Source organism: Pantherophis guttatus, chromosome 1 (genome assembly GCF_059756535.1).
Source record: "Pantherophis guttatus breed Tessera chromosome 1, ASM5975653v1, whole genome shotgun sequence".
NCBI classification, from domain to species: Eukaryota; Metazoa; Chordata; class Lepidosauria; order Squamata; family Colubridae; genus Pantherophis; species Pantherophis guttatus.
In genome coordinates this window covers 74,675,231-74,698,825 of record NC_142063.1, presented here as the reverse complement: position 1 = coordinate 74,698,825, position 23,595 = coordinate 74,675,231, and the positions used below count along the sequence as shown (strand labels likewise).

General features: G+C 38.2%; 1 protein-coding gene across 17 annotated transcripts in view; it reads left to right on the top strand.

The window, feature by feature from the left end:
- Positions 1-23,595, top strand: part of GPHN (gephyrin) — a 243,729-nt gene that overhangs the window by 21,705 nt on the left and 198,429 nt on the right. For all 17 annotated transcript variants that reach the window (XM_034417588.3, XM_034417586.3, XM_034417584.3 and 14 more), the window contains exon 2: positions 8,185-8,263. In XM_034417588.3, the coding sequence (XP_034273479.1) occupies positions 8,185-8,263 (79 nt within the window). The remainder of the gene's footprint in view (positions 1-8,184; positions 8,264-23,595) is intronic.

Genomic DNA, 23,595 nt, shown 5'->3' with positions numbered 1-23,595 from the left:
CTGGCACAAGAGAGATTGCTTAAAGAAATCCCTTGTTTAGGCATCTTTTGACTCTATGGGGGGAAGAAAGAAAAAGCACAGAACAACATGTACTAACTCCTTCAGTGAGAAGGCATGCCAAAAACATGAAATATAAATAAATAAAATAAAGAGAGGGAGGGAGGGAGAGGGGGAGAGGGAGGGAGAGAGATGCTACAAAGGTCATAAATGAGCACTCTCTTCTCAAAAGTTATTTTTTCAGCATCGCCAAAACTTTGAATGGTCACTGCATGAGGCAATCAATAAGTGAGGTCTTCCTGTACATTAAATATATCTTTGCTGTGTTTCTTTACTAATATTAGTGACTTGCTTCATCATGCTTCCACTGCATTGAAAACTGAAATTATTAACTAGTTAGATTTGTTCTTCTTTATTTAGGAAGTTTAATTTTGTCACTCTCTAGAAATGACCCTGTATTATTCTTCATTCACTATGTGTATATGCATAAACTATGTGATTGCGAATGCAATAGAAGTATCCTGAGATGGACTTAAAAAGTTATTTGTGGAAGAACATGAATAACCCCCCCTTGCTTATCTATATTTTTTCAAACACAGCAAACTAACAAATTACATTAGCTAAGATATGATGCACCACACTTGTATGATTCTTGAATGTTAGTATCTTGCAATTGAGGGGGAGCAGTTTGCATGGTGTATAGTACTGGTATACTAAGCCTTTACCTTATTATAAATGTGTGTATGTATGTGTATGAATTTTTATGGGTTTGAGGTTTTTGATTCTGCCTATAATTCAATTTCCATATACTACTAAAAAAAGCCATTGATCTCAGGGTATGGAAGCACTGCATATATTTTGACTGCTAAATTACGTGATTTTCTGTTATTTAGAGGGTTCTTTGTATTCCCATTTTGCCTGAGATCTTTCAGTGGATACATAGTTAACATATCAATAGCCATAGCAGGTCAGCTCTTGAGAATATTTTTATTTTATTTGGAATGAATGACTGGGCTGAACTAAACCAACAAAGAGTTTTGCGTAAACGCTTCAGAAGCAAAGTTGATGGAAGTTTCAAAATGGTGATTAGCTTTATCCTGAGATTTTAGCACCATAAAGAAGCTATCGTGGTAATCTACAGTTTATATGCCATTTTTTTTCTGCTTGAAGGGACCTAAATTACATTTGCAGCAAATGCAAGCTGTTACATCTATTGGAAGAAAAGGTGATATGTCTCGAAGAAGGTGTGTGTGTGTGTGTGTATGTGTGTGTGTGTGTGTGTCAGGGAATAAAAAGGTTTTGCCGCTGTTAAGAAGGGATATTAAAAAGAGGAAATTTGTATAGGAGGAAAATATAAGTTCACAGAAGAACATGGCAAACAGTATTGGCAGTAAAAGAGTTCTGCAGCCAAAACTAGACTCTTCCAGCAAAGAGGTATTGTGAAGAAACACCGTGTTGATCAATACTCTTAGTAAGGCTTGTGTGCATATTGATATAACCTTGGAGAGAGGTTATAATGTAACTTTGCTCATTTGTAGAGAGTTCAGGCACATTAGTAATTCAGAATCAGCAAAATGTTCTGGCTCTGGACACTGAAGCTCACTTTCGCACAAAAACCTTGGCTTCTAAAAAAGCATTGCATAAAATTGCCAAAATGTGGGAGATTTTGATTTTTAAAACGGTTGTTAATGATTTGGGGTATCTACATTGAAACATACTATAGAATGTCCAGTAAAAACGAGGAAATATGTTACAGCAGCTTGCTGTACCATCAACTGTGATATTTTACTGGTCTAAATCTGGAGATTGGGAGTAGGGGGCACTGTTTGCAGTGATTCTCTTCTATTCTCCCTGGCGGATACCAGTCAGATATCAGTATTAATGGCAGGCAAATGATTCGGTTTGTGTGCTGCCTCAGTGCCTGGAGGCTAAAAGGGCCTGGAGGGGAGGAATTGGCTGCAAGTCAACCCTAGCAAGAAAGAATGGTCAGTGTCTCGTTTCTCTCCCCCCGCCCCCCAAAATCAGGAGAGTTGAAATTTTTGACTGGATGAGATAATATTCCCCCTCACAGATCTGGTGTACAATGTGGTTCCTCTTTGACTCACATGGAAGAATAGGTGACAGCCATGGCTAGGGGGACCTTTGTACAAAACCACCTTGTACGCTAATTGGGTCCATTCCTGGACCGGGAAGCACTGCTTACAGTTGGCCATGCCTTAGTCACCTCCTATTTGTTTTACTTTACATGAGGCTTCCCATGAAGACTATACTGAAGCTGCAACTGGTTCAGAATGCAGCTGCTCAAGCAGTTATGGGGATATCTTAATATGCCCATGTAAGCCGTACTTTGTGAGCTGTACCAGTTGCCCATTTGCTTCCAGGTGTGATTCAAGGTGCTGACTGTTACCTTTAAAGCCTTACATGGTATACGGCAGAGATGAAATCCAAATTTTTTACTACTGGTTCTGTGGGCATGGCTTGGTGGGCATGGCAGGGGAAGGATATTACAAAATCCCCATTCCCTACCCACTCCTGGGGGAAGAATATTGCAAAATCTCCATTCCCACCCTACTCTGGGGCCAGCCAGAGGTGGTATTTGCCGGTTCTCCAAACTGCTCAAAATTTCTGCTACCGGTTCTCCAGAACCTGTCAGAACCTGCTGGAATTCACCCCTGGTATATGGTGTGGTTATTTGAGAACTGTCTATCTCCCATATTATCTGCCCCAGTTGATTTGATCTTACAGGATTGATGCACTCCAGATCCCTTTGATTAAATAATATACAGTGTCAGGAGCACAAAACTATGCCTTTTTTGTGGCAGCAACTGGCTTCTGCAATGAGGTTCCCCTTGAGGTCTAGATGACCTCTATCTTTCTGTTGTTTAGAAGGATCTTAGGGAATTAGGTTATTGATGAAGGAGAGTGAAGGCCTTTACTTTGTCCTTATTCAGTTTTGTCTCTCTCCCCATATTTTGTTTTAATTTAATTTAATTTAATTTTAATGGTTATTGTTGTATTTTCCTTGTTTAAATTGTGGGGCTCACAAAATTATTGAGAGTCAGACACTATACAAATTTGTTATATAAATGAAATGATTCAAAAATAATTGTTAGTGTTGCAGTGCATCCTGAAATACATTTTTTAAAGATTTCCACAGCCTTGCTAAAAATATACTTTTTTTCTATGTACTTGTTTAAAGGGATCACATTCTTGACCAGCAACCAAATTTAGGAAATATACATTTTATTGGACTAAATCTATCCGATCTTCTTTACCAAGAAAACAACAAAAATCTCAGTAAAATTAAGTATCTTAAAGGGGCGGGGGGTGGGAGAAGGTCTAATTGAAGATTTAGAGAACATTTAAGTAAATAAGACTCAACCTTCATATTATGTTTATAGGTTTGCCTGCAGTTAAAAATGGCTGCCAGATTATGAAACCTTGACAATTATATTTCAAATTATATAAAACGCTGCATTTATAAATGAAAGTAGTAAAAAAGCAAGTCTATAGATAATTTTTACCTAGTTACTTGTTTATAGGCTTGTGGTCTGGATTGTACCCAGAAAATTTACTTTTTATGATGTTTCTTACTTGAAAAAAAGAACCCAGTTCTAATGGCAGATACTGTCAGTCTATATGTTGCAGGTAAGTATGAACTAAATCAGTTTCTTACCAGGAGTCTACAATACATTATAACAGGCCTTGAGTGAAAACATGAGCATTTAATTTCAATTGCCCCTTAAATGGTTATGAAAATGCCTACAGCAGAAAATTCTAAATTCTGGGCAATAACGTTAAAAGAATTTCCTCAAAGGTGACATTTTTCCCTCTTGTAATTTGAGTGTGTGTGTGAGAGAGAGAGGGAGGGAGGGAGGGAGGGAGGGAGGGAGGGAGGGAGGGAGGGGAGGGAGGGAGAGGGTGAGAGGGAGGAGGTCATGATGCAGTGATGGATCAGTACATACACATCTTCCTTCATAGATATTCTAGACTGCAGAGATATGAGAGTTTTTGTTCGTTTTCATATGCTTTATATGCACAATTAAGAGAGATATTTAATATTTAAGATAAAATTCATAGTGCATTAAAATGTAAGAGAGAACTTTAATAAAACTATAAACTGTTGGGATATGACACCATAGAAATGATCAAGGATATAGAATATAAATATACTTCAAACCAATTTTTGAAATGTGAAAAAAGACAGAAACATGCAAAGTGCACTTGTGAAAATGCCATAAAATTCTGGATACACATCCATACAATGATCCAAAGAATTTAAAAACCAATTTTGAGGAAAAAACAGAACTTTTTGTTATTGGGACTTTTAGCTAGCCAGTTAGAAAAGACACATGGAAGACTAATTTTGTATAAGGTAACAGCTGGGAGACTATTATACAGTAAGTGTAGTGATGGAGGAACACAATTGTAAAGATGTCAGAATGGGCAGATGTGACAAAACTCATTGTCTGATCAGAAACAAAACAATTACTTTTTAAAAAGTACTTTTATGGGCTTTTTGCTGGAAATATAAAAAAGATACATGGATTTAATGACTCAAAAAGGATTAAAAAGGGGACTAAAGGGATTTCTGTAAAACTAAAGAGGGAAGAGGAATATATACATTTTGTTATTCCTGCTGAAAACAAGATCAGAAGCTGCACATATTCTTCCCCTTCCCTTCTTTCCTCTTCCTCTTCCTCTTCCCCTTCCCTTCCCTTTCTCGTTTTACACTTTCTCTCTTCCTTCCCCTTTTCTTCCCTTTCTTATTTTTTCTTTAGCTTTGTCTTTTACTTACGATTTTTTAAAAATAAAAATTTTGTGTGTGTGTGTGTGTGTGTGTGTTTCTTCCTCAATCTCCGTCCTCTGCCAGAGGCCTGGGAGTCTTAGCTGTTCCAAGCACTGCCTTTTTTAGACAGAGAACGTTGATGTTGTTCCTGGGATCTACTTGGAACTACTCTCCCAGCTTAGGTTTCACAGCCCCAAGAGCTCTTATCACCATTGGGACCACTTTTGTCTTGGGATATTTATTTGTTTGTTTGTTTCATTTTTATCCTACCTTTATTACTTTATAAGTATTTAAAGATGCAAATATACCTAATACTTCTTCTTCCTCCTATTTTTCCCACAACAACAACTCTGTTACGTGGGATGGGCTGAGAGAGAATAATGGCCCAAAGTCGCCCAGCTAGCTTTCGTGCCTAAGGTGGACTGGAACTCACATTCTCCTGGTTTCTAGGCCAACACCTTAACCACTACACCAAACTGGGTATGACATATATGTTGCATGATTAGAATACAGTGTAGTCCTAGAGTTGAATGCTTTCATTTTGTCTTGTGCTAGAGACTTCATTATATTTCCACCAACAAAGATATTTTTAGTAATGAGTTATTTTATCTTTAGATAGCTCATAGAATCTAATTTAGTGGTATTATGGCATCTAGAGCCTGATTTTGCAAGTGGCTATTAATAACAGTTTAAGACTTTCAGCACCTCTTACAATAAAAGAGCTAAATGCTAATTATATGTCTTTTATACAAACCCCTTTGTTACAGTTACAGAACAGCAACTCTTGTCAAAGTTCTGTCAAATTTTCCCAGAATTAGGAAAAGCGTTTTTTTTGCCTATAGAAGATCACAGATACTTATTTATTTAGCATACGGCATATAGTATATGCTGTATGGCATACATAAATCTATACATGCTAGACACAATGCAGTCCTGGAAGCCTAGATTGCTAGTTCATTCTGTTAGGCGCTTGCACATCTATCCTTGGTGCACTGGTGAGGGGGGGAACTAGCTTTACACCAATTAACTAATAGCACTTGGGTTACTGGCTCTTCGGGCTCCTCCACCAGTCTCACCTTGCCTCCTGTCCAGCCAGGTTCAGTGCTGGTGTCGGCTTTCTACACACACAATTGCAGCAGGGTTTTACCCCCCAAAGTGGTACCCAGTTATCTACTCACAATATTGCATGCTTTCATGTTTCATGTATATATTTTATGAAATAATACGATTTAAAATATGAAATTAATTTGGAAGAATGTACTAAAAATTTGGAATTTATCATCGTATCTAGGTATCTAGCAAGCAATATAGCATATATGGTTATTCTCTTAACATGGAAAATAATAATGTGAATTTATAGTTTTGGATTGAAGTGTTCACTTTTTGCTTATAAACTGTTCGTTAATTTGATCAATACTGCTTCATAAGGTTGTTGTTTGGGGAACTAATTGCTTTTTAGCTGTTGATCCAAAGATTCCTAGTAACTTAGCAAAATACGTTTTAAATACAAGTTTAACGGCATTTTTAAAAAAATAAACAGCAAAAGGGCAATTAGAACTTAGATTCTGGAAAGTTTCAAACAGTCTAAAGGCCCAGATGGATTTGAAGTAAGAGGAGTTTGAACGCAGTCAAGTACCAAGATGTAGCACCACCTCCGAAGGGGCCGCAAAAGTCCAGCTCTCGCGTCCCCTTTCTCCCCGATAGCTTGGGGTCTTTCAGGTCATAGTCGTTGATCTAGAGTCTCAGGATCTCTTGTTCTAATCATTCACCCAATAGAATCACCTCTATTCATCTGTCTCAGTTCAGCCTTCTGGTGTATCTGGCACCCCCTCTGGTCACTGGCTTGGTATCTTGCACGACTGTCTCTCTCTCTGGGTTAGTTTCACTCTCTCCCTCTCTCTGGATCAGTGTTGCCCCCTTTTTCTCTTTCTGGAATGACTACGCTCTTGCTCTCTCTGTGTGTATCAGCGTTGTTCCCTTTTTCTCTCTTTGGATTGGCTTTGCTCCTGCTCTCTGCCGCCTCCACTCTGTATTTATGATGGTTGCATGTCCTAGGGTCATGTGATCACCTTTTGCAACCTTCTGACAAGCAAAGTCAGAAGCCAGATTCATTTAACAACCATGTTACTAACTTAACAACTGCAATGATTTACTTAACAACAGCAATTCTGTGGAAAGAAAGGTTGTAAAACGGGACAAAATTTACTTAACAACTGTCTTGCTTAGCAATATAAATTTTGAGCTCAATTGTTGTCATAAATTGAAAAATATCCTGTAAATGTACAAACTATATAATGGATAAAAATATCTGGATGCTTTCTGCTGCTTGAAGATTTTAGTGTGAATTTCTCTCTGTTGTATATCTTATGTTTCATTTTAATACAGAGTGTTCAGTTATATAAGTTGCTTTCATGTGTAATTTGGAATATAGAAACTAAGCCTAAATAATGATTTCTGCGAATGTTGGCAGCATCTTTTTATAATGGAATCTGGATAAAATACTTATTTCAGCTTATGTAAACTCTGAATAGAACACCTCCTATTTTAGCTCTAATAGATTTCTGCAATTGGCTAGAATTACTAAGAAATTTTCAGTTATGTTAGCCACCACATAATTTACTTGATTTTCAGGAATTAATTTGGAACATTTTGAAATGTAATCTTATCTTTCATGCAGTTAGTACATTTGTTCACCTTTTTTGTCTTCTGCAGACTCTAAATATTCTGTTAGTCATTATGCCTGGAAACTATGGGTATCTTTTCAGATGGAGCATCCAATAAAGTTTAACAAAGCAGCATAATCAATTAGCATACTGCAATGGATTAGCATTTAGTCTTTGCAAAGAGTTAAATTCAGACTGTATAACATTGTAATTTGTTTCACTTATTTGAAAATAATTAAGTGTCATTGGCTTATTAATAATTCAGTGACAAATTAATACAAGGACAAATTAATACAATGCATAAATGTCATTTCCACTAAGTACTATTTTATAACATTTTCCCAGAATATATTTTACCATTAAAGTCTGTTTTGCAGGTTGCTTTAAAAAAAGAAAACAGATACATCACTGTCATACTTATAGTCTTATAATTAATGGCTGAGGAAGCTGTGTGACTGGGTTCAGAATTAAACAATGTAGGGTAGGCTTTTTGGGGTTGGGTTGAAGGGTTAAACTTGGAGCATTTAACTATTGATAACTAATTATTTTACTTACTACTCAGTTTTTTGACATGACATTGGGGGCGGGGGTTTAAATAATCTTATCTGCAAATTTATTGAAACCTTAAAATAAAAATATATTGTAGTATTTGAACCCTGGGCACTTTGTTAACATTTTGCCATGAAACTTATTTCTTTTGATTTCTTATATTGCTCTTAATTATTTTCTTTTTAGTGAGTGACAGTTGCTTCAGGAACCTTGCAGAAGACCGCAGTGGGATAAACCTTAAAGACCTCATCCAGGATCCTTCCTTGTGAGTATTTATTTTCAAGGGTGAATAACAGATTTCTAATTGATGAACACATATATTAAGCCTATTAAGCTTTCCAAACTAAAACGCTCTTCTCAAAGTGCTTTAACTGTAACTTTTTATGAAAAACTTGTGCTACTGCTTTGATGAAGTTCCTTAATTGTGGGTGCTTTTGTATGCATAGACAGCACTTTCAATGGAACAGCTTAACAGCCTGAAGTAGTATTGTACGCCCATACTTATTCAGACAGCTGAGTGAGCGTTCTGAAGTATATGGCTACTTTTAATGCTTTAATGAGGCAATTTACTGATGTTAACACATTTCTTAAAGCAACTTTTAAAAAATATTTGCATGATTCATATTTATACAAAAGAACATACATACATGGGTACATGCATACATGTAAAAATAACTCATCAGCTCCTGTTTAAATTGCAGTAGAACTTTCAGAATAAAAAGCACCACCAGACATTTCCAGAGTTAACTTTAAGTAAGGCAATCTTTCATTCTGGCTTTAACTTCACACAGTTATGAAATTGGGAGCTAAGGTTGATATCTGAACCAGTATGTTTCATGTCCAATAATGATGAATTGAAATTTTACAAGGCATCATAGAGCTGAAACAGTATGGAACATTTTAGCTGACATTTGAATCTAAATCATCAAAAATTATTTGCAATGCTAAAATTCTAGGAGACAAAAGCTTGACTATTACTATATGATAGTAAGCAGTAAATAGATTGCAGAAAGAACTTGAGTGGGAGGTGCCAAGAAGAGCAGTTAGTAGAATGCATACCACCTGGCTAGTCAGACACGGTTTTCAGTGAAATCTTGGCAAACATTTCTTATTCTAATTTATTATGAGATTCCATACATAATTTGTAAAATCTGTAAAAACATACTTTCCACTAGAAGTTATTTTCAGACATTAAAGTAATACATTTTCTTGTATCATTTATTTCTCCTCCTCATCTTCCTTTTCTTTCTTGGATGTTGTACAGAAGCATTTCCTTATTTACATTTCTTTTGTAATATGTATATTCTTAATTAATCCTGAGTTAGGTTATAATGTAACCAGGTTGGTCAGAAATCTGGCTTTGCTTAAATGTACTGGGAATTGAATTGCCATAACTCTGTTTCTCTTCCTATAATATTAAGACCTTGTTTATAGTAAAAAATATATATAAGGTCAGAATTTATAGCTGATAATTGGTTTTTGGCTGATGGAAGATGGCAATTCATGGCTGTAGGGAGCAGAAGTGAGAAGGAACAAGCCTTTCAATCTGAAAGATCTCTGCTGAAAGAATATTTGAAAACAGCTAGTAGCTACAGAGAAGTGGGGGTTCTTCAACAAGGTATTCAACAAAGCAGGAAAGCCAAGAACTAATGTTTATACGGAGAATTGACCAGCCTTCTTTCTGATCCTAACTAAAAATACTTTAATATAACTTAATGAGGCTCACATAGTAGAATATCATATCCCAAGTATCTTTGTCAAATAACATGATTATTTTGAAAGTTTATCAGAAACAAATAGGAACCCAACATAGTTGGCTTATTGGAACTGTGACTGTTTTGTTGCCTGTTAGTGAAAGGCTAACTAGTATATTTTGGACCATTTACACAAGAGATGAAGTTCCATGATTACTAACCTGATGGTTTATCACAGCTGCAATTACAGTTTCCTGAGAGATCATACTCACAGTATTTCTAAGGGGTTTGCTAACTTTGCTTTATTTACATTTTAAAGGGTGCATTATTTCTTTCCCATTAATTGGTTAATAAGTTCTCAGATGTGCTTTTGTGACCACAAAATTGGTATAGAAGGATATAAAAATATCACAGAACATTTTAGTGTCCTTTGTCTTTAATTTTTCTTCTGAACAGATGGAGAAAGAAAAGGAAAAGGGGTGAGGGGAAGAATGGGAAAAATTATGTTCTTTAATGAAAGGCAATCCAGGTCAAACATTCTATTAAGATTGAGAAAATGTAGACGTGTACATACCATCTGTGTCAGGACATAGATATCTTAGTATTTTTATCAATCGACATATGAACGCCAAGTCAGCAAGAAGAAAAATTGGGATTTACTGATTGAGATTTTCTCTGAGAAATTCTATGATATGTTGCTTCAACTAAAGTGTCTCTCCAGTTATCTTTTTAATATTCTCTTGTAATTCTTAAGCTCTGGCTGGAGGATTTATCTAGGATTTGACCAGGAGGAAGAGGCTGGTTTGATAAATAATCCATATATGGGAAGGGAGAAGCGGTGGGAGACATACTGAGCAACATTTATAAATGTAACATTAACTTCTTGCTCCTTTATCTATCCTAGTCCCTAGATCCTATTGCTTGTGGCAGCTGCATTCTAGTTGGTGGCCTAAAAAATATTAGCATCTAGACATTGACTTTCTCAAGAAAATAGATAGACAGTCTGTAGAGTAATAATTATCCACATGGTCTGAGCTTTGGACTGGAAGAGGAAAGCATGGCCTAAATTTTAAAGTGACAGTCAGAAGTAAATATGGTAGGAGAACAAAGAGTGGTCATTTTAACAGAAAAAAAGCATTGAACTATTACAGTGATCGCTTGCTACTCTTTCAAACAACTTATAGTGCCAGGTCCTAAGGTTTGAAGGTTATATTAAATGTCAGTAAATAATAAACACTGTTTGTGTTGATCTTGGTTCAGGATGAGAAAGCCTGTTCTGCTGGATAGAGGTATGCATGGAACTGAAAGTATGGTGTTCTTTATGAATGAAATAAACTGCTCTGTAATTTTAGTTGTTCCATTCCATTCCAGCTGATTTTCAGTATCCAATTTCTGCCCTGAGTTTTGTCATTATGGAATCAGAAGCAAATCTAGAATATCGTGGCTAGATGTAACAAACAGTAGAATGCTGAGGTTGCTGAGATCTGGTGTAACACAGATGGCAGCAGGGAGAGAAGGCAGAAAGTCTGATCTTTTGCTGCCATCCAGTGGTTGTTGGGAGGGAAGCATTAAGTTCTTTCAACACCCACCCCAATATTTAAAGATGTACTTTACAGGCTACCCGTCAAAAATAGGATTATACTGTAGTTTCCATCTGAAAAGAAGGAATCCCATTTTGGGAAAAGCACACATATACACAAATTTCAACCTGGGTCCTCATTTTACCTACCTCAAAAGGATGGAAGGCTGAGTCAACCTTGAGCCTGGTGAGATTTGAACTTGCAGTAATTGCAGGCAGCTGGTGTTACTTAACAGTGCTTTAGTCTGCTGCGCCACCAAGGCTCTTTTTAAGTTAGAGTCATGTACTCACTTTCTTTAACACTTGAAGTGCAGCAGAAGAACTGCAGTAAATCATCAAATCAAAAACTTCAAACATGTTTCTGCATCACTAACAACATCACAGAATATCAGATTAGAAGAGAGATCATTTAATCCAACTCTTTGCCTAGTACAGGAGTCTACTAATAGCATTCTTATCTGGCCTTGTTTAAACACCTATGTTTTACAACAGTGCATAAGAGAATTAAGTTCTGTTAATAACATTCACTTGTACTTTTAGCAGGTCTATCACAATAGAGATTTTTTTTTTACATTTTTAAATAGATGCTAAAGTTACCAAATCCATAGAAAAGGGTGCAAGAGGCTCTGCAAGGGTGAACAGTGTAATAGTCAAATATTCCAAGAGCTAACCAACCAAAATTACTGTCTACTTTTCTAATACACTTGAAGTTAAACATTCCGGAACTGAAGACCAACAACATCACAGGGCATGTATGTTTGTGTGGCAGTGAGGTTGTGAGAATGGGGCAGCCACGGGAGGGATGATGAATAAATTGCATTGCAACTTGGATTTTATAAGGAGTATATAAATTCACAATACAGATCTCACTCACTAGTGATACTTGGACTTCAAGAAACAATTAGGTGTTCCATGTGAAATCAGCCACTGTGGATTTCTTCAATGACATAATCCAGGAATTCATTGCAGTATGACTTGCTTCAGTGAGCAAGTGACTGCCTCAGAGTTCAAGCCAGTAAATTAATGTCACCCCTCACCATTGACCATATCTGGACAGCTGTCTTCAGATTTTTCAAAAGGAGCATGTTTTATTCCTGCACCCTATAAGGTCTTTCTAGTTACTTCTCAACTTCAACAAAGTTTGATGCCCTGGAAGCTGTTTAGTCTTAAATCTGTTGGAGATATTCTTACAGTTCTAATATGTTTCAAGAATGCTGCCTTACTTTTAGAGACAAGTTGGATGCTAGAGTTTTAATTTTATTAAAATTATCTAATTTCTGCTGAAAGTTAATTTTTTCCCTAAATGGATCTGGCCTCACTCTTTCTCAGAGACCATTTTAAGTCAACTTAACTAATTAGGATTTGAAGTTGCTGGGTATCTTCTTGAGTATATATGGAATTGATTTTTAAAGTAAATGTAAACCTAATAACTAATTCTACAACTCTTTATTAAAGTTTTTAAAGTCAGAATATGCCTTTGCTCTGTCTTTCTTCTATTATAGTTTATATTTTTTTCCCAGGCCCTCACTACGGTTAGGTTGGACACACTAGCCTCGACAATCTTGTTGGGATGTTATAAAAATAACCTTTTATATCAGCATACATGTTTCTGCGCTGCTCTCTTTATAGTACATACTGTATATCCATTTGATTTTAAAGAAATACCCTGGTAGAGAGTTCAAAGCTTTTCTGTTGCTTCTTTTGTATGGCAAGGATTCTGATAGGTTACTCAATCTTATGCATCTCTTTGTTTACTTGTGATTGAACAACTGTGTTAATTTTGTTGATTGCTGCTATTATCTTTCTTATTTTTTATGTTATTTTATTGTATTTTATACTTAGCTTTTATTTATTTTTTACTATATTTATAGATTTTAAATATGTTTGTCTTTGTATATACCGGTATGTAATATACATATTTAATGTAAATTGTATCTTCTGGCTATTAGGCTGTAATTAATATTGATCTTACTTTTAAAACCTGGACATGGACAGATTGCTTCCTGTAATCTAAAGAAGCAATGAACTACTTGTCAGTCTTCTTCCAGGAAAGCTCAAGAAAGTCCAGCAAGGGGAAGCTCATGTTAAAGAAAATAAATTGTTCTATCAAGTTAGCACTCAGGTGTGACCAATAGCATGTGACTACATTACCTGTGCTAGAGAAATCTTTCTTGCTTGGGATGCTGATTGGTAGGCAGAAGATATACTGTGGGATAACCATTGCCGGATCTGACTACCTGTTAGTACTGATTACTTAAAACTGGATTGAGTCTATCCCCTGACCATCATCTAGCTCAAAACAGAGTGTTCCACATTACTTTCACATTACAAACCTTTATTCTCCTAGGCAGTAAAACAAGCATTCTTCCTCTGATTTGAATTTAGTGGTTATAAGGTTCAAGGTTGACTCAGCTTTCCATCCTCCTGAGGTGGGTAAAATGAAGACCCAAATTGTTGTGGGTAATATGCTGACTCTGTAAACCGCTTAGAGAGGGTGTTGTCGCCTGCCGGCAGCCAGCAAAACAGGCAGCAGAGTCAGACAGTGAGGAGGGTGGAAAGGAACTTGGGCCAGTCCTGGGGGCTGGGGAAAGCTCAGACTAGGGCTCTGCGTCAGAGGCAGAGAGGGAGTTAGATAGCAGCGAGTCAGAGGAACAGCTGGAGCCCATTCCCAGTGTCCGCATGCGCAGAGCTGCCAGAAGACAAGAACAACTCAGAAAGCAGGGTTGACTCAGGAGTAAAGCCACACCTTGGAGATGATTGGCCCCTCCCATAGGAAATAAAAGAGGAGCGAACAGGGAGTGGGGCTTTTGCAGGAAACAATTTGTTCATTCCGTGACTCTGAGAGACTCTCTGCTGGGTTTTGCCTTGTACTGCGGTTCGAAACAAGTTACGTGGCAGCTTGTCAAATGAGATAAGGTGCGTTGAGAAATATTCCTTTGCAGAATTGTTTGGACAAACCTTGCTGACTGTGAATGAATGTAATTCACGGTTGTGTAAATAAAAGAGGTTTTGCCGGGACCAATTCCTGCCTCCTGCTTGTTAAGGGAGCCTAGGTCAGAACAGAGGACTGTAAAGCACTGTAAAGCGGTATATAAGTCTAAGTGCTATTGCTATAAACCAGCCAAGGAAATTTCCTATCAGAATAGTAACCCTGATGCTTCTGTTGTAAGGAGAGGAGGGAGTCCACTGTATGGCTCATTTCTCTCCTTTTGGCTGCCTGATCATCCTTTTGGCCTATCTAATCATCTGCCACCCATATTTTGAAAAGGGAAGACCTCAGTCTTTTTCTACTGCGGAGTCCCCTGACAGCTAGCCCAGACTTACCTGCTGAAGGATAGAACTCTGAGTCATTTGTAAAGTGCCACACCTATGAAACTGTAGGCCGCATAGCAAGCAAGTTCCCAAATTGCTCCAAAATCTCATCTTCAGAAAACTTTAAAAAGTCCTCTCCCAAAAGTTTGCAAGAGGAGCCCACTCAAATGTGCAACAACAAGCAAGTGCATTTTATTATCCTTGTTATTCTCTGAAAAATTTGAGAAACAGAAATACAATTCTCCACTCTTTTATGCTTACAGTATTGATCAGCTACAATTCATAACCTAGATGTCCACTAAGAACAAAAAATTATTTCTGTCCCATCTTAAAAGTGTAACATCATCATTTGTCTTTGTCTGGCTTTCTATTCCTATTCTTCTTAACTGGAACAGCTCTCTGAATCCCCTTTCCTGAAAGCAAAGTTTGCAGGCTTTGCTGATGTTTTGGAGGAAAATGAAAGCAACTACCTTACCTTCTCATTGGATATGTGATTGAACCATCAAACTTGAAGCCAGTAGTTTGGATTTCAGATAAGAGACAATACAGGTAGTCTTCAACCTACAGCCCTTCATTTAGTGATAGTTCAAAGTTACAATGACACAGAAAAAAGTTACTTATGACCGCTTTTCAAACAGCATCCGCACGGTCACATGATCAAAATTCAATTGCTTGACAACTGGTTCATATTTATGTCCCAGGGGCATATGATCATCTTTTGTGACCTTCTCACAAGCAAAGTCGATGGGGAAGCCAGATTCACTTAACAACAGTGTTACTAACTTAACAACTACAGTGATTCATTTAACAACTATGACAAGAAAGGTTGTAAAATGGCACAAAACTCACTTAAGAAATGTTTTGCTTATCAACATAAATTTTGGGCTCAGTTGTGGTCATAAGTCAAGGACTGCCTGTAGTCTATGTGTCTTTGAGAGTTAGCCATGTTGGAGGAGTTTCTGGACAACAGTCTGAAAGAAGAGTTTATGTACCTTTCTCAATCCTCATGTTTGCACCAATTTTCATCCCCCAAAAAGATCATTCTTTGAGGACCATGCATAACTACTGTATAAACCATATGCTGTAATAATTAAGGTTAATTACACATCATTTCTTATTGAAAGTACTGGTTTGTCTTTGAAAGACAAGCATTTTCACTGAGTTGGACTTGAGCACTCTCAATTTGGTCAAAATGAATGAAGGCCGCAAATATTTAACAGCCATTGATTTCAGGAACGGCAAATTTTAATAAACAGTATTGGGTTTTTTTTTATTGATTAATTATGTCAAGGTCTTCTCTAGATTCATAAATCAAATATTTTCTAATATTTTGAAAAAAATAGGTAGTGCTGCACTTGGGTGATATACTATTTATTTTTTCTCGGAAGACCCATCTTTGCATGAGACTAACAGCAGAAATGTTTTGGAACTACTTTTCATATACAATCACTTTGATTAGTGGCCAGATATGTGTTTGATTTTCCCCAGTTGGACTATTAGAGTACAAGACTTTTCAGTAGAAATACAAATGCATCCTGCAAAAGTACAATTCATACTCTCAGGGCAGGCACCTAGAAATATGAAAGATAACCAGCATTTTCTAGACTTCGTCAATTTCTATGGAGAATTCTTCCCTAATTTGGTAGGTCAAATTCAGATAGTCTACCTACAGCCAAGAAGCATTTCAAAGCTTGAAAATGCTTTTCTTTTCCCAGTCAGCACCCAGTTATCTGAATCTCTCTTATGCCATTGTGGGCAAATGGATGCCTTGGCTTTCTCCTTAAGAGCATTCTTCTCCAACATCAAAAGAGAGAAGGAATGATCTCCTGCCTTATGCCTTATACATTTTATTTCAAATGGTTGCTTCCAGCTGAAAGAAATTATATTTTCAATAAGGGGTTATTTACTATAAAAGCAGCTTTCCAGCAGTGACAATTTTTTTTGGAGGGAGCAGTCCACCCAGTGTGGTACACACACCTCACAAGTATTTAGAGTACTTACAGAAAGCAGAAATCCTCACATCAGATCAGATGGTATAAATTTTTATCCTTATTCAGTTTTTATACCAGATATATTCCTGGCTTACAAAACAGACTACCAGATGCATAATGCTAAATCTGAATATGATCTTCCATTTCCATGCCTCTATAGTATAATCCTGAAACTAAGCAACAAGACAAATATAATAATCTTGCTGCAGTTAACATATTCCTCCACAGGCATGTCTCCCTTATAGGCAGTCTGTGGGTACCATCCCTGCATCTTGCTGCTCAGAATTTCAGCATCCACTGTTCCTTGTGCCTTGGATTTTTTATAAGAGAGACAGGCTGTTTAGGTCCTCTTAATTGAACAGTTAGATTTGGCCAAGAAGAGTAGATTCAGTGTAGCTTTCAATAATTTTTTGTCTTCTGCTCACTCATTTGTAAAGCTCAACTCAAAGTTTATTGGTCTCTACATAGGTACACAGCAAATTAATATTCCATGGTCTTTCATCTGTAATTGCCTATGCCAGTGAAGAATCTTCTGGACTTCCATCATAGGAGGAGACATTGGAAAGGCAATTCTGAATCAGAGATGTTACAGGAGAAAGATACAGATGTCCATGTTGCATCGCTTACACACTAGGGTGGTTTACTACAACTGCCCCTGTGACCTGCCTCCATTATCTGTGTCTGCCTGCCACTCTATAAGCAATGAGTCTCAGAACAAAGGTTATGGCAACTGGCACCAAGATTCCAACCTGGCAGAAAAGAGATTGCTTTCTTCTTGCCATGTAACCATGGTGACACTTGCCTTTCAACAAGATGAGAGGGGTAACTTTCCAGTTCTGATTCACCACAGGCCAACTTGCCCTTTGACTTTGGAAATACTAACATCAAGAGGAGGGTGAAGTGAATCTCTAACTGTTGCCAGCAAATATTTCTCCGGACTGTTTTTACATGTAGGAAGGGAAATTGATTCTGATGGGGGAAGTGGTGTAGAGCAGTATTGTCAAAAGCAAATAGAAATAGGGGCCATTAACCCATATATCAGGATCACTGTGGGCTACGTTTTGACTTTGAAAACCACACAATTTGTTACTAATAAATGAACATGACAATCAGGAACTAAATATAACTGAAACAAAAAAAGAAATATTACGAATGTGATGCTTTATTATCAATATTTGTGTGTTTATACACACACACGCACGCACGCACACACACACACATACTGTGTTTTCCCAAAAATACGACATACCCCGAAAACAAGCCCTAGCCCGATTTTCATGCCTGTGCCTTGTATAAGCCCTACCCAAAAATAAGCCCTAGCTAAGCCGCGCCCACTGTCTGGTTGTACAAGGTGGGGCGAGGCACATGCATAAAAATCAAGCTAGGGTGAGGGTAGAGCTGCCCCACGTGTCCCATACCCACTTCCTTAGGACCACCGCAGCCAGGCCTTCCACGCCCAACACCTGCAAAAGGTTTTGTGTGGCGGTTCCCAGATTAAGTACAAATCTGTGCCCCACAGTATAAGTATATAAGTTCCAAATACATGTAATAGTGACATATTAAAATATTGCATACGTAGTTCAGTTATAAAAACTTGTATAATAGCATATTACATATACTCCCGGCAATTGTCCCCATGCACTTTTCTTGGCAACACTTTTCAGAAGTGACTTGGCAGTTCTTTCTTCCTAGAGGTAAGAAAAGTGACTGCCCCAAGGTCAGCCAGCTTGCTTCATGCCCAAGGCAGCCTCAAACTCACCATTTCTCTGGTTTCTATCCTGATACCTTAACCATTACACCAAAGTGGAAACCTGAGCTAACCAAAAAGATATTCCGGACAAAGCTGGCTTAGTGAGTGAGTGAGTGTACAATGGGCAGCTGGATCCACAGAGGAAGCAGGAGTTGATTTATAAATTCAAGCAGCCATGAAATGTGAGCAGAGAGGCAGAGCTAGCAACCATGCCAAAGTTTGCAGCAGTGCCAACAGCTAGCAGTTCCAGCAGGAAGCAACCCAGGTTAGACATCTGGCTGAAAAGTCTGAAAAACATCAATCAACAAACAAGGTAGCCAAACCATGGATATGCTAAAGGATAACTATGCCTTAGGTTGAGACGAAAAGAACTTGTTTGGAACTCTGCCTTCCAAAGCTGAGACAGTGGGCTATTCATACCCTGAAAACAAGGTGGAAATGGGCAATTCAAGCCTGTCTATAAAAGAAAAGGAAGAAGTGCGGGAAAGAGTTTATGGAAATTTCTAAAACTTTTGTAAACCATAGAAATTAGCATAGTAAAACCATAGAAAACAATAAACAGCAATATAATAAAATATATACTGTAGTGAATAAGATTTGAAAGAGATAAAGCAGGTATTCACCTTCATAAATCCAAATCTTTTATGGTGCACAAGTAGGAATTTATGCAAAGAAGGATGCACTGTTTTCAAAATTTCTCCAAAATATTTGAGATCAATCTTCACTGCATGGAGCAGCAAATGTTAATGTTTGAGACAAGAAAGTCTGCAATCCAGGTAGGTGCCTGGTGGATTTTGATAAACTACTGGCTCCAAATTCAATTCTTGCCAGTCAGACTGATCCCTATGGTTTAGATTTTCATTGTCCTTGAAAATGGGCTATAGAGCAGGAATTGCATTATATGATCTTTCTGTATTATTTCTAATTTTTTCAGAATATGATGAAACAACTGTTCATCCAAAGAATACTGAATTTCAGGCTGAAGTTAATAGGTTGTCCCAATATGGCAGAAATTGGATAAATAAAGACACTGGGGAACCAGTAAAATAATCTGACTTTTTTTTCAAAGTCAGACATAACATCTTACCATCTGCACTGCTGCAAGTTAGATACTCCAAAGACTAATTAACCAAGTGTACCTACCCATTTGGCGACAAGGAGATTGAATTTTACCCTGTAAATTTATCAGAGATATTCTTATATACTGGTATGTACAGAGGTCTTTTTATCTATGTACATTTCCAGGAAGGCCAGATAATTTCTATGTGAAGATTTGAAATCCTTTATCACTTGTGCAATAAATAAATTGTGTTACCTGCGATGAAAATAAGGCATAATTAACTACAGAAATAATCATTTGTTTTGTTTATTGCTTTAAATTTAATAAATATTATCTTGTGTTTAGATGATGTGTATTTTACTTCATAGATTTTAATATTTTAGACTTCTGCTTGAATAGGTAATTAACGCACATTATAGTAGTATATGTCATATTTTATATAGTATTTTGCCCTTATTATGTTAGTATTTTATCTTTGGAGTTGTAGTTCTTTTAAATTTTTAAATTTGAATGTTTGCTGGTCATTGACCAAATAAACAGAATTTCAATTTTCATCTTCTTAAATGAGTGGAAGAGAAGAGATTCTCATAAAATTTGCAAATGATAGAAATTCAAAAAGATCTTGATAAGCTTGAACATTGGGTTCTATCTAATAAAATGTTCAGTTTTGGAAAACATAAAGTTATGTTCTTGGAGAGGAAAATCAATTGTACAGGTACAAGATAGGTGATACCTGGCTTAGCAGTAGTACTTATGGGAAGGATCTGGGTGTCCTGGTGTTCTCTTGATTAAGCATGAGTCAGCAATGTGCTGAAACTGTCAAAAGAGCCAATTCAGTTTTGGGCTGTATCATTAGAAATACAGTGTCAAGATCACAGGAAGTGATATTACTACTCTACCTTCCGCAGTGGTCAGACCACATCTAGAATATTGTGCCCAGTTCTGGTTGTCACAAACAGTAAAATTGCTGAGGAAGTGGAAAGACTGCAGGAAAAACCAACAAAGATGGCAAGTAGTTTACAGACTAAATTCTACAAAAAAATGGTTAAAGGAACTTACCATGTTTAGCCCAAAGAAGAAAAGCTAAGGGGAGACATGATAGCAGTCTTCTAATGCATAAATAATGTCAAACGGCAGAGATTGCAGAGCACCAAAAGGTAAGACAAGAACCAGTGGAAGCTTTTTAGTGAGAGAACCAAACTTGAAATAAGGAGGAATTTCCTGACTGTGAGAGCTATTAGGCAGTTGAACAACCTGTGTCCTGTAGTCATAACTGCTCCATCAATGAAAATTTTCAAAAAAATATTGGACAACTATATAATGGCACAGTATGAGGATTCCTGCACTGAGCAAGGGATTAGAACATCTCCAAAGTCCCTCCCATCCCTATAATTCTGTGTCCTCAATTTTATTTGGAACTAAGTAGTTATTTTTATATAATAAATCCTCTCCTTCAGCAAAGGGAAGAGAAAAATCCACTTCACAGATATTCCAAAGAAATCACTTGAGTCTCTGAACCTATCATATAACACTTTATCTTTGGGTCACACAGGCTGGCATGCTTGCGTATAAACCAAGAGCTGCTGCTTCTACAGTACATGAGTCTAATTTGAAGTTTAGGTATCAAGGCTTTATTACCTCAGAGCTCAGCTGCTGGATTCACACAAGAACTTTTTAAAGAAAAGAACCAAATTCTTTCTCCTCTACTGTTGCTTCAATGCAAGCTTCTTTGTTCTTCTGCATGTCACAGTTGAGAATAGGTTTGTGGGAGGGAAAGAAAATTAACCTAGATTTCTTTGCTTCAGTCCTCAGAGTTAAACATGAGATATATTCAGGTGCTGAACAGATTTGTTTCTGCGTGTATTGTTTTTTGTGCTGGAAAAACAAAGTGGTCATGAATCTTTTCCCTCATCCCTATATTTATATATTATAAACATTGAAATAAATCAGTGTTAACAATAAGCAACAATGTAGTTTTAAATACATACTGAAATACATGGGAAAATACTAGAAAGTGAGAAAGTGAAAGAATTATTTTAAAAATATGCTTGGAGAATATAGCAATAGCACTTAGACTTATATTTATATACCATTTCACAGTGCTTTACAGCCCTCTCTAAATGGTTTACAGAGTTAGCATATTGCCCCCCCAAATTTGGCTCCTTATTTTACCCACCTCAAAAGGATGGAAGACTAAGTCAACCTTTAAAAGCCTGGTGGGATTTGAACTGCCAGATTGCCAGCAATATGTAGAAGTAGCCTGCAGTACTGCACTCTAATCACTATGCCACTGAGGCTCAGTGAGAATGTACATATCTTCAGGCAGTAGTAGCTTTTGGTTTCAATATTAGCTCAACCATAATGTCAACCTTTAAGGGTAGACCAGATCAAGAAACAATCTCCACAGGAAGACTAGGATAAACAGTATTTTATTGAGATAACAAAGGTATCTTACAAGTCTGATTGTGCTTTGTGTTTCTTCTTTCTTGCATCCCAGTAAAGCAAGGAGGAGCCTGCTTATTTCTTCTGAATGATAATTTGTTCTCCAGCACGCTGCTTGGAGAATCCAAAGCGTGGGATTATTCACTGTGTGTTTGTCAGAGACTGAGTGTATGTTCCTTTAAATTTTGTCCTGGTTCCACCTCCTCTGCTCGGCTGATGTCAGTTTTATTCACTCAGTCGAGTTGAAGAGACTGAACTTTGGCTTGCTCTGGCAATTACACTATCTTCTTTCCAACGCTTTGGATTCTGCTTACTTGCAAATTATATTTGGACTGTTTACTTGATATACTTGATTCTGGACTTCCTTGACGAGATATAAAGGGGTGGTGAGTCATCCTAGGGCCTTGGGCCTGGCTTACAAGCCCTAATTGACAGGTCAGCCATCTTTTTGGAGCTCTGTCCCGCCTGGGCCATCTCTGTTGTTTGTTGCCACCGGTGGTGAGTCGGTTCCCCAGCTTGCCAGGTCATCCACCACCACCACTAATTCTCTTTTCCGTTGGCGACCGGATTGGCGGCCTCAGAGTCCCTGCTACTGGCTGGAGCATACTCTGCCATATTGCCTGCTACCGCTAAGTGGTCTGGGGCCTTCCTAGCGCAATCGCTGGACTGTTATTACCCGTGTTGGCTGATTCTACAAGGCGGACTGCAGCGGCGTCCATTCCCGTTGTTTCAATTTCTCGCACCATTTGCCTTGCCAACAGTCGCATAGGCGCTGAGGCGATTCTTCCTGCCCGCCGCCATTTTGAGATCTAACGGTCAGGAAGCGGGAGACGGAGGTGCGATTCGACACTCCAGCGAGACAACTTGGGCAACACATGTGCAGCGCTTAGGGGAGTTCCCCACCTGCCGAAGCGCTTTGTTGACAGTCCCGGCCGGCAGCTGAGGCGCTGAGTTGCGGTTCGCCGCTTCGCACCTTTCGACTAATTTGAAGATACGCGCAGGCGTGGTAGGGATTCCCTACGCCTCGCGCCATTTTTTGGCAGAAAGGGGGCGGCTCTACAGGTGCTGACGGTCATATCTGCTGTTTTGCCACTGTCATCATACCGGCGGCCGCACAGGCGCATAGTGGCTGACTTCCGAGGAGGCTACCTGGCTAGGAACTCTCCATGCTCACATTGACATTTGGCATTTCCATACCGCCTCACTGACAGGTGGCCAACCTGGTAGTTGTTGGAGCGGTCAGCCCTAACCAGCCCTCTACTGCCCCTGCGTTCCCTTCTTGTAAAAGGAGCCTTCAGGTGCGGCTCATCCTCCCGCTCTTCTGGGGTAGCTCCCTGCTTCCTCAATCAATCCTGAGGATCCTCGCTCCACATTTTTAGCCGGAGGCTGATACAACTCTCCCTAAAAAATCATATCTATTCCTACTTTCAAAAAAAAAATCATCCTTGTTGCTTGCGGTCTCCTCTACATGGCGGACCTTGATTTGTCCTCAGACCTTGAACATTTCGACGGTCCATCTGTAGCAGACTCTCTCCCTCCTAAGAAATCTGTCAAGTCGAGGTTGCATACTACATGGGCGGCATCAGCTCCTCCATCCTCCGTCTCACAGCCTGCCAAACGCGGTTCATCCAAAAGTAAGGACGAACAACGCAGGCATCGACAACTGGAACGTCAATTTCACCTGGCTCAGCAAAAGGCACTGGCCTCAGGGTCAAACGTCTCCTTACCCGAAGCTTCCGGGTCATCCTCTGCCGCCCATTCCCTGCAGG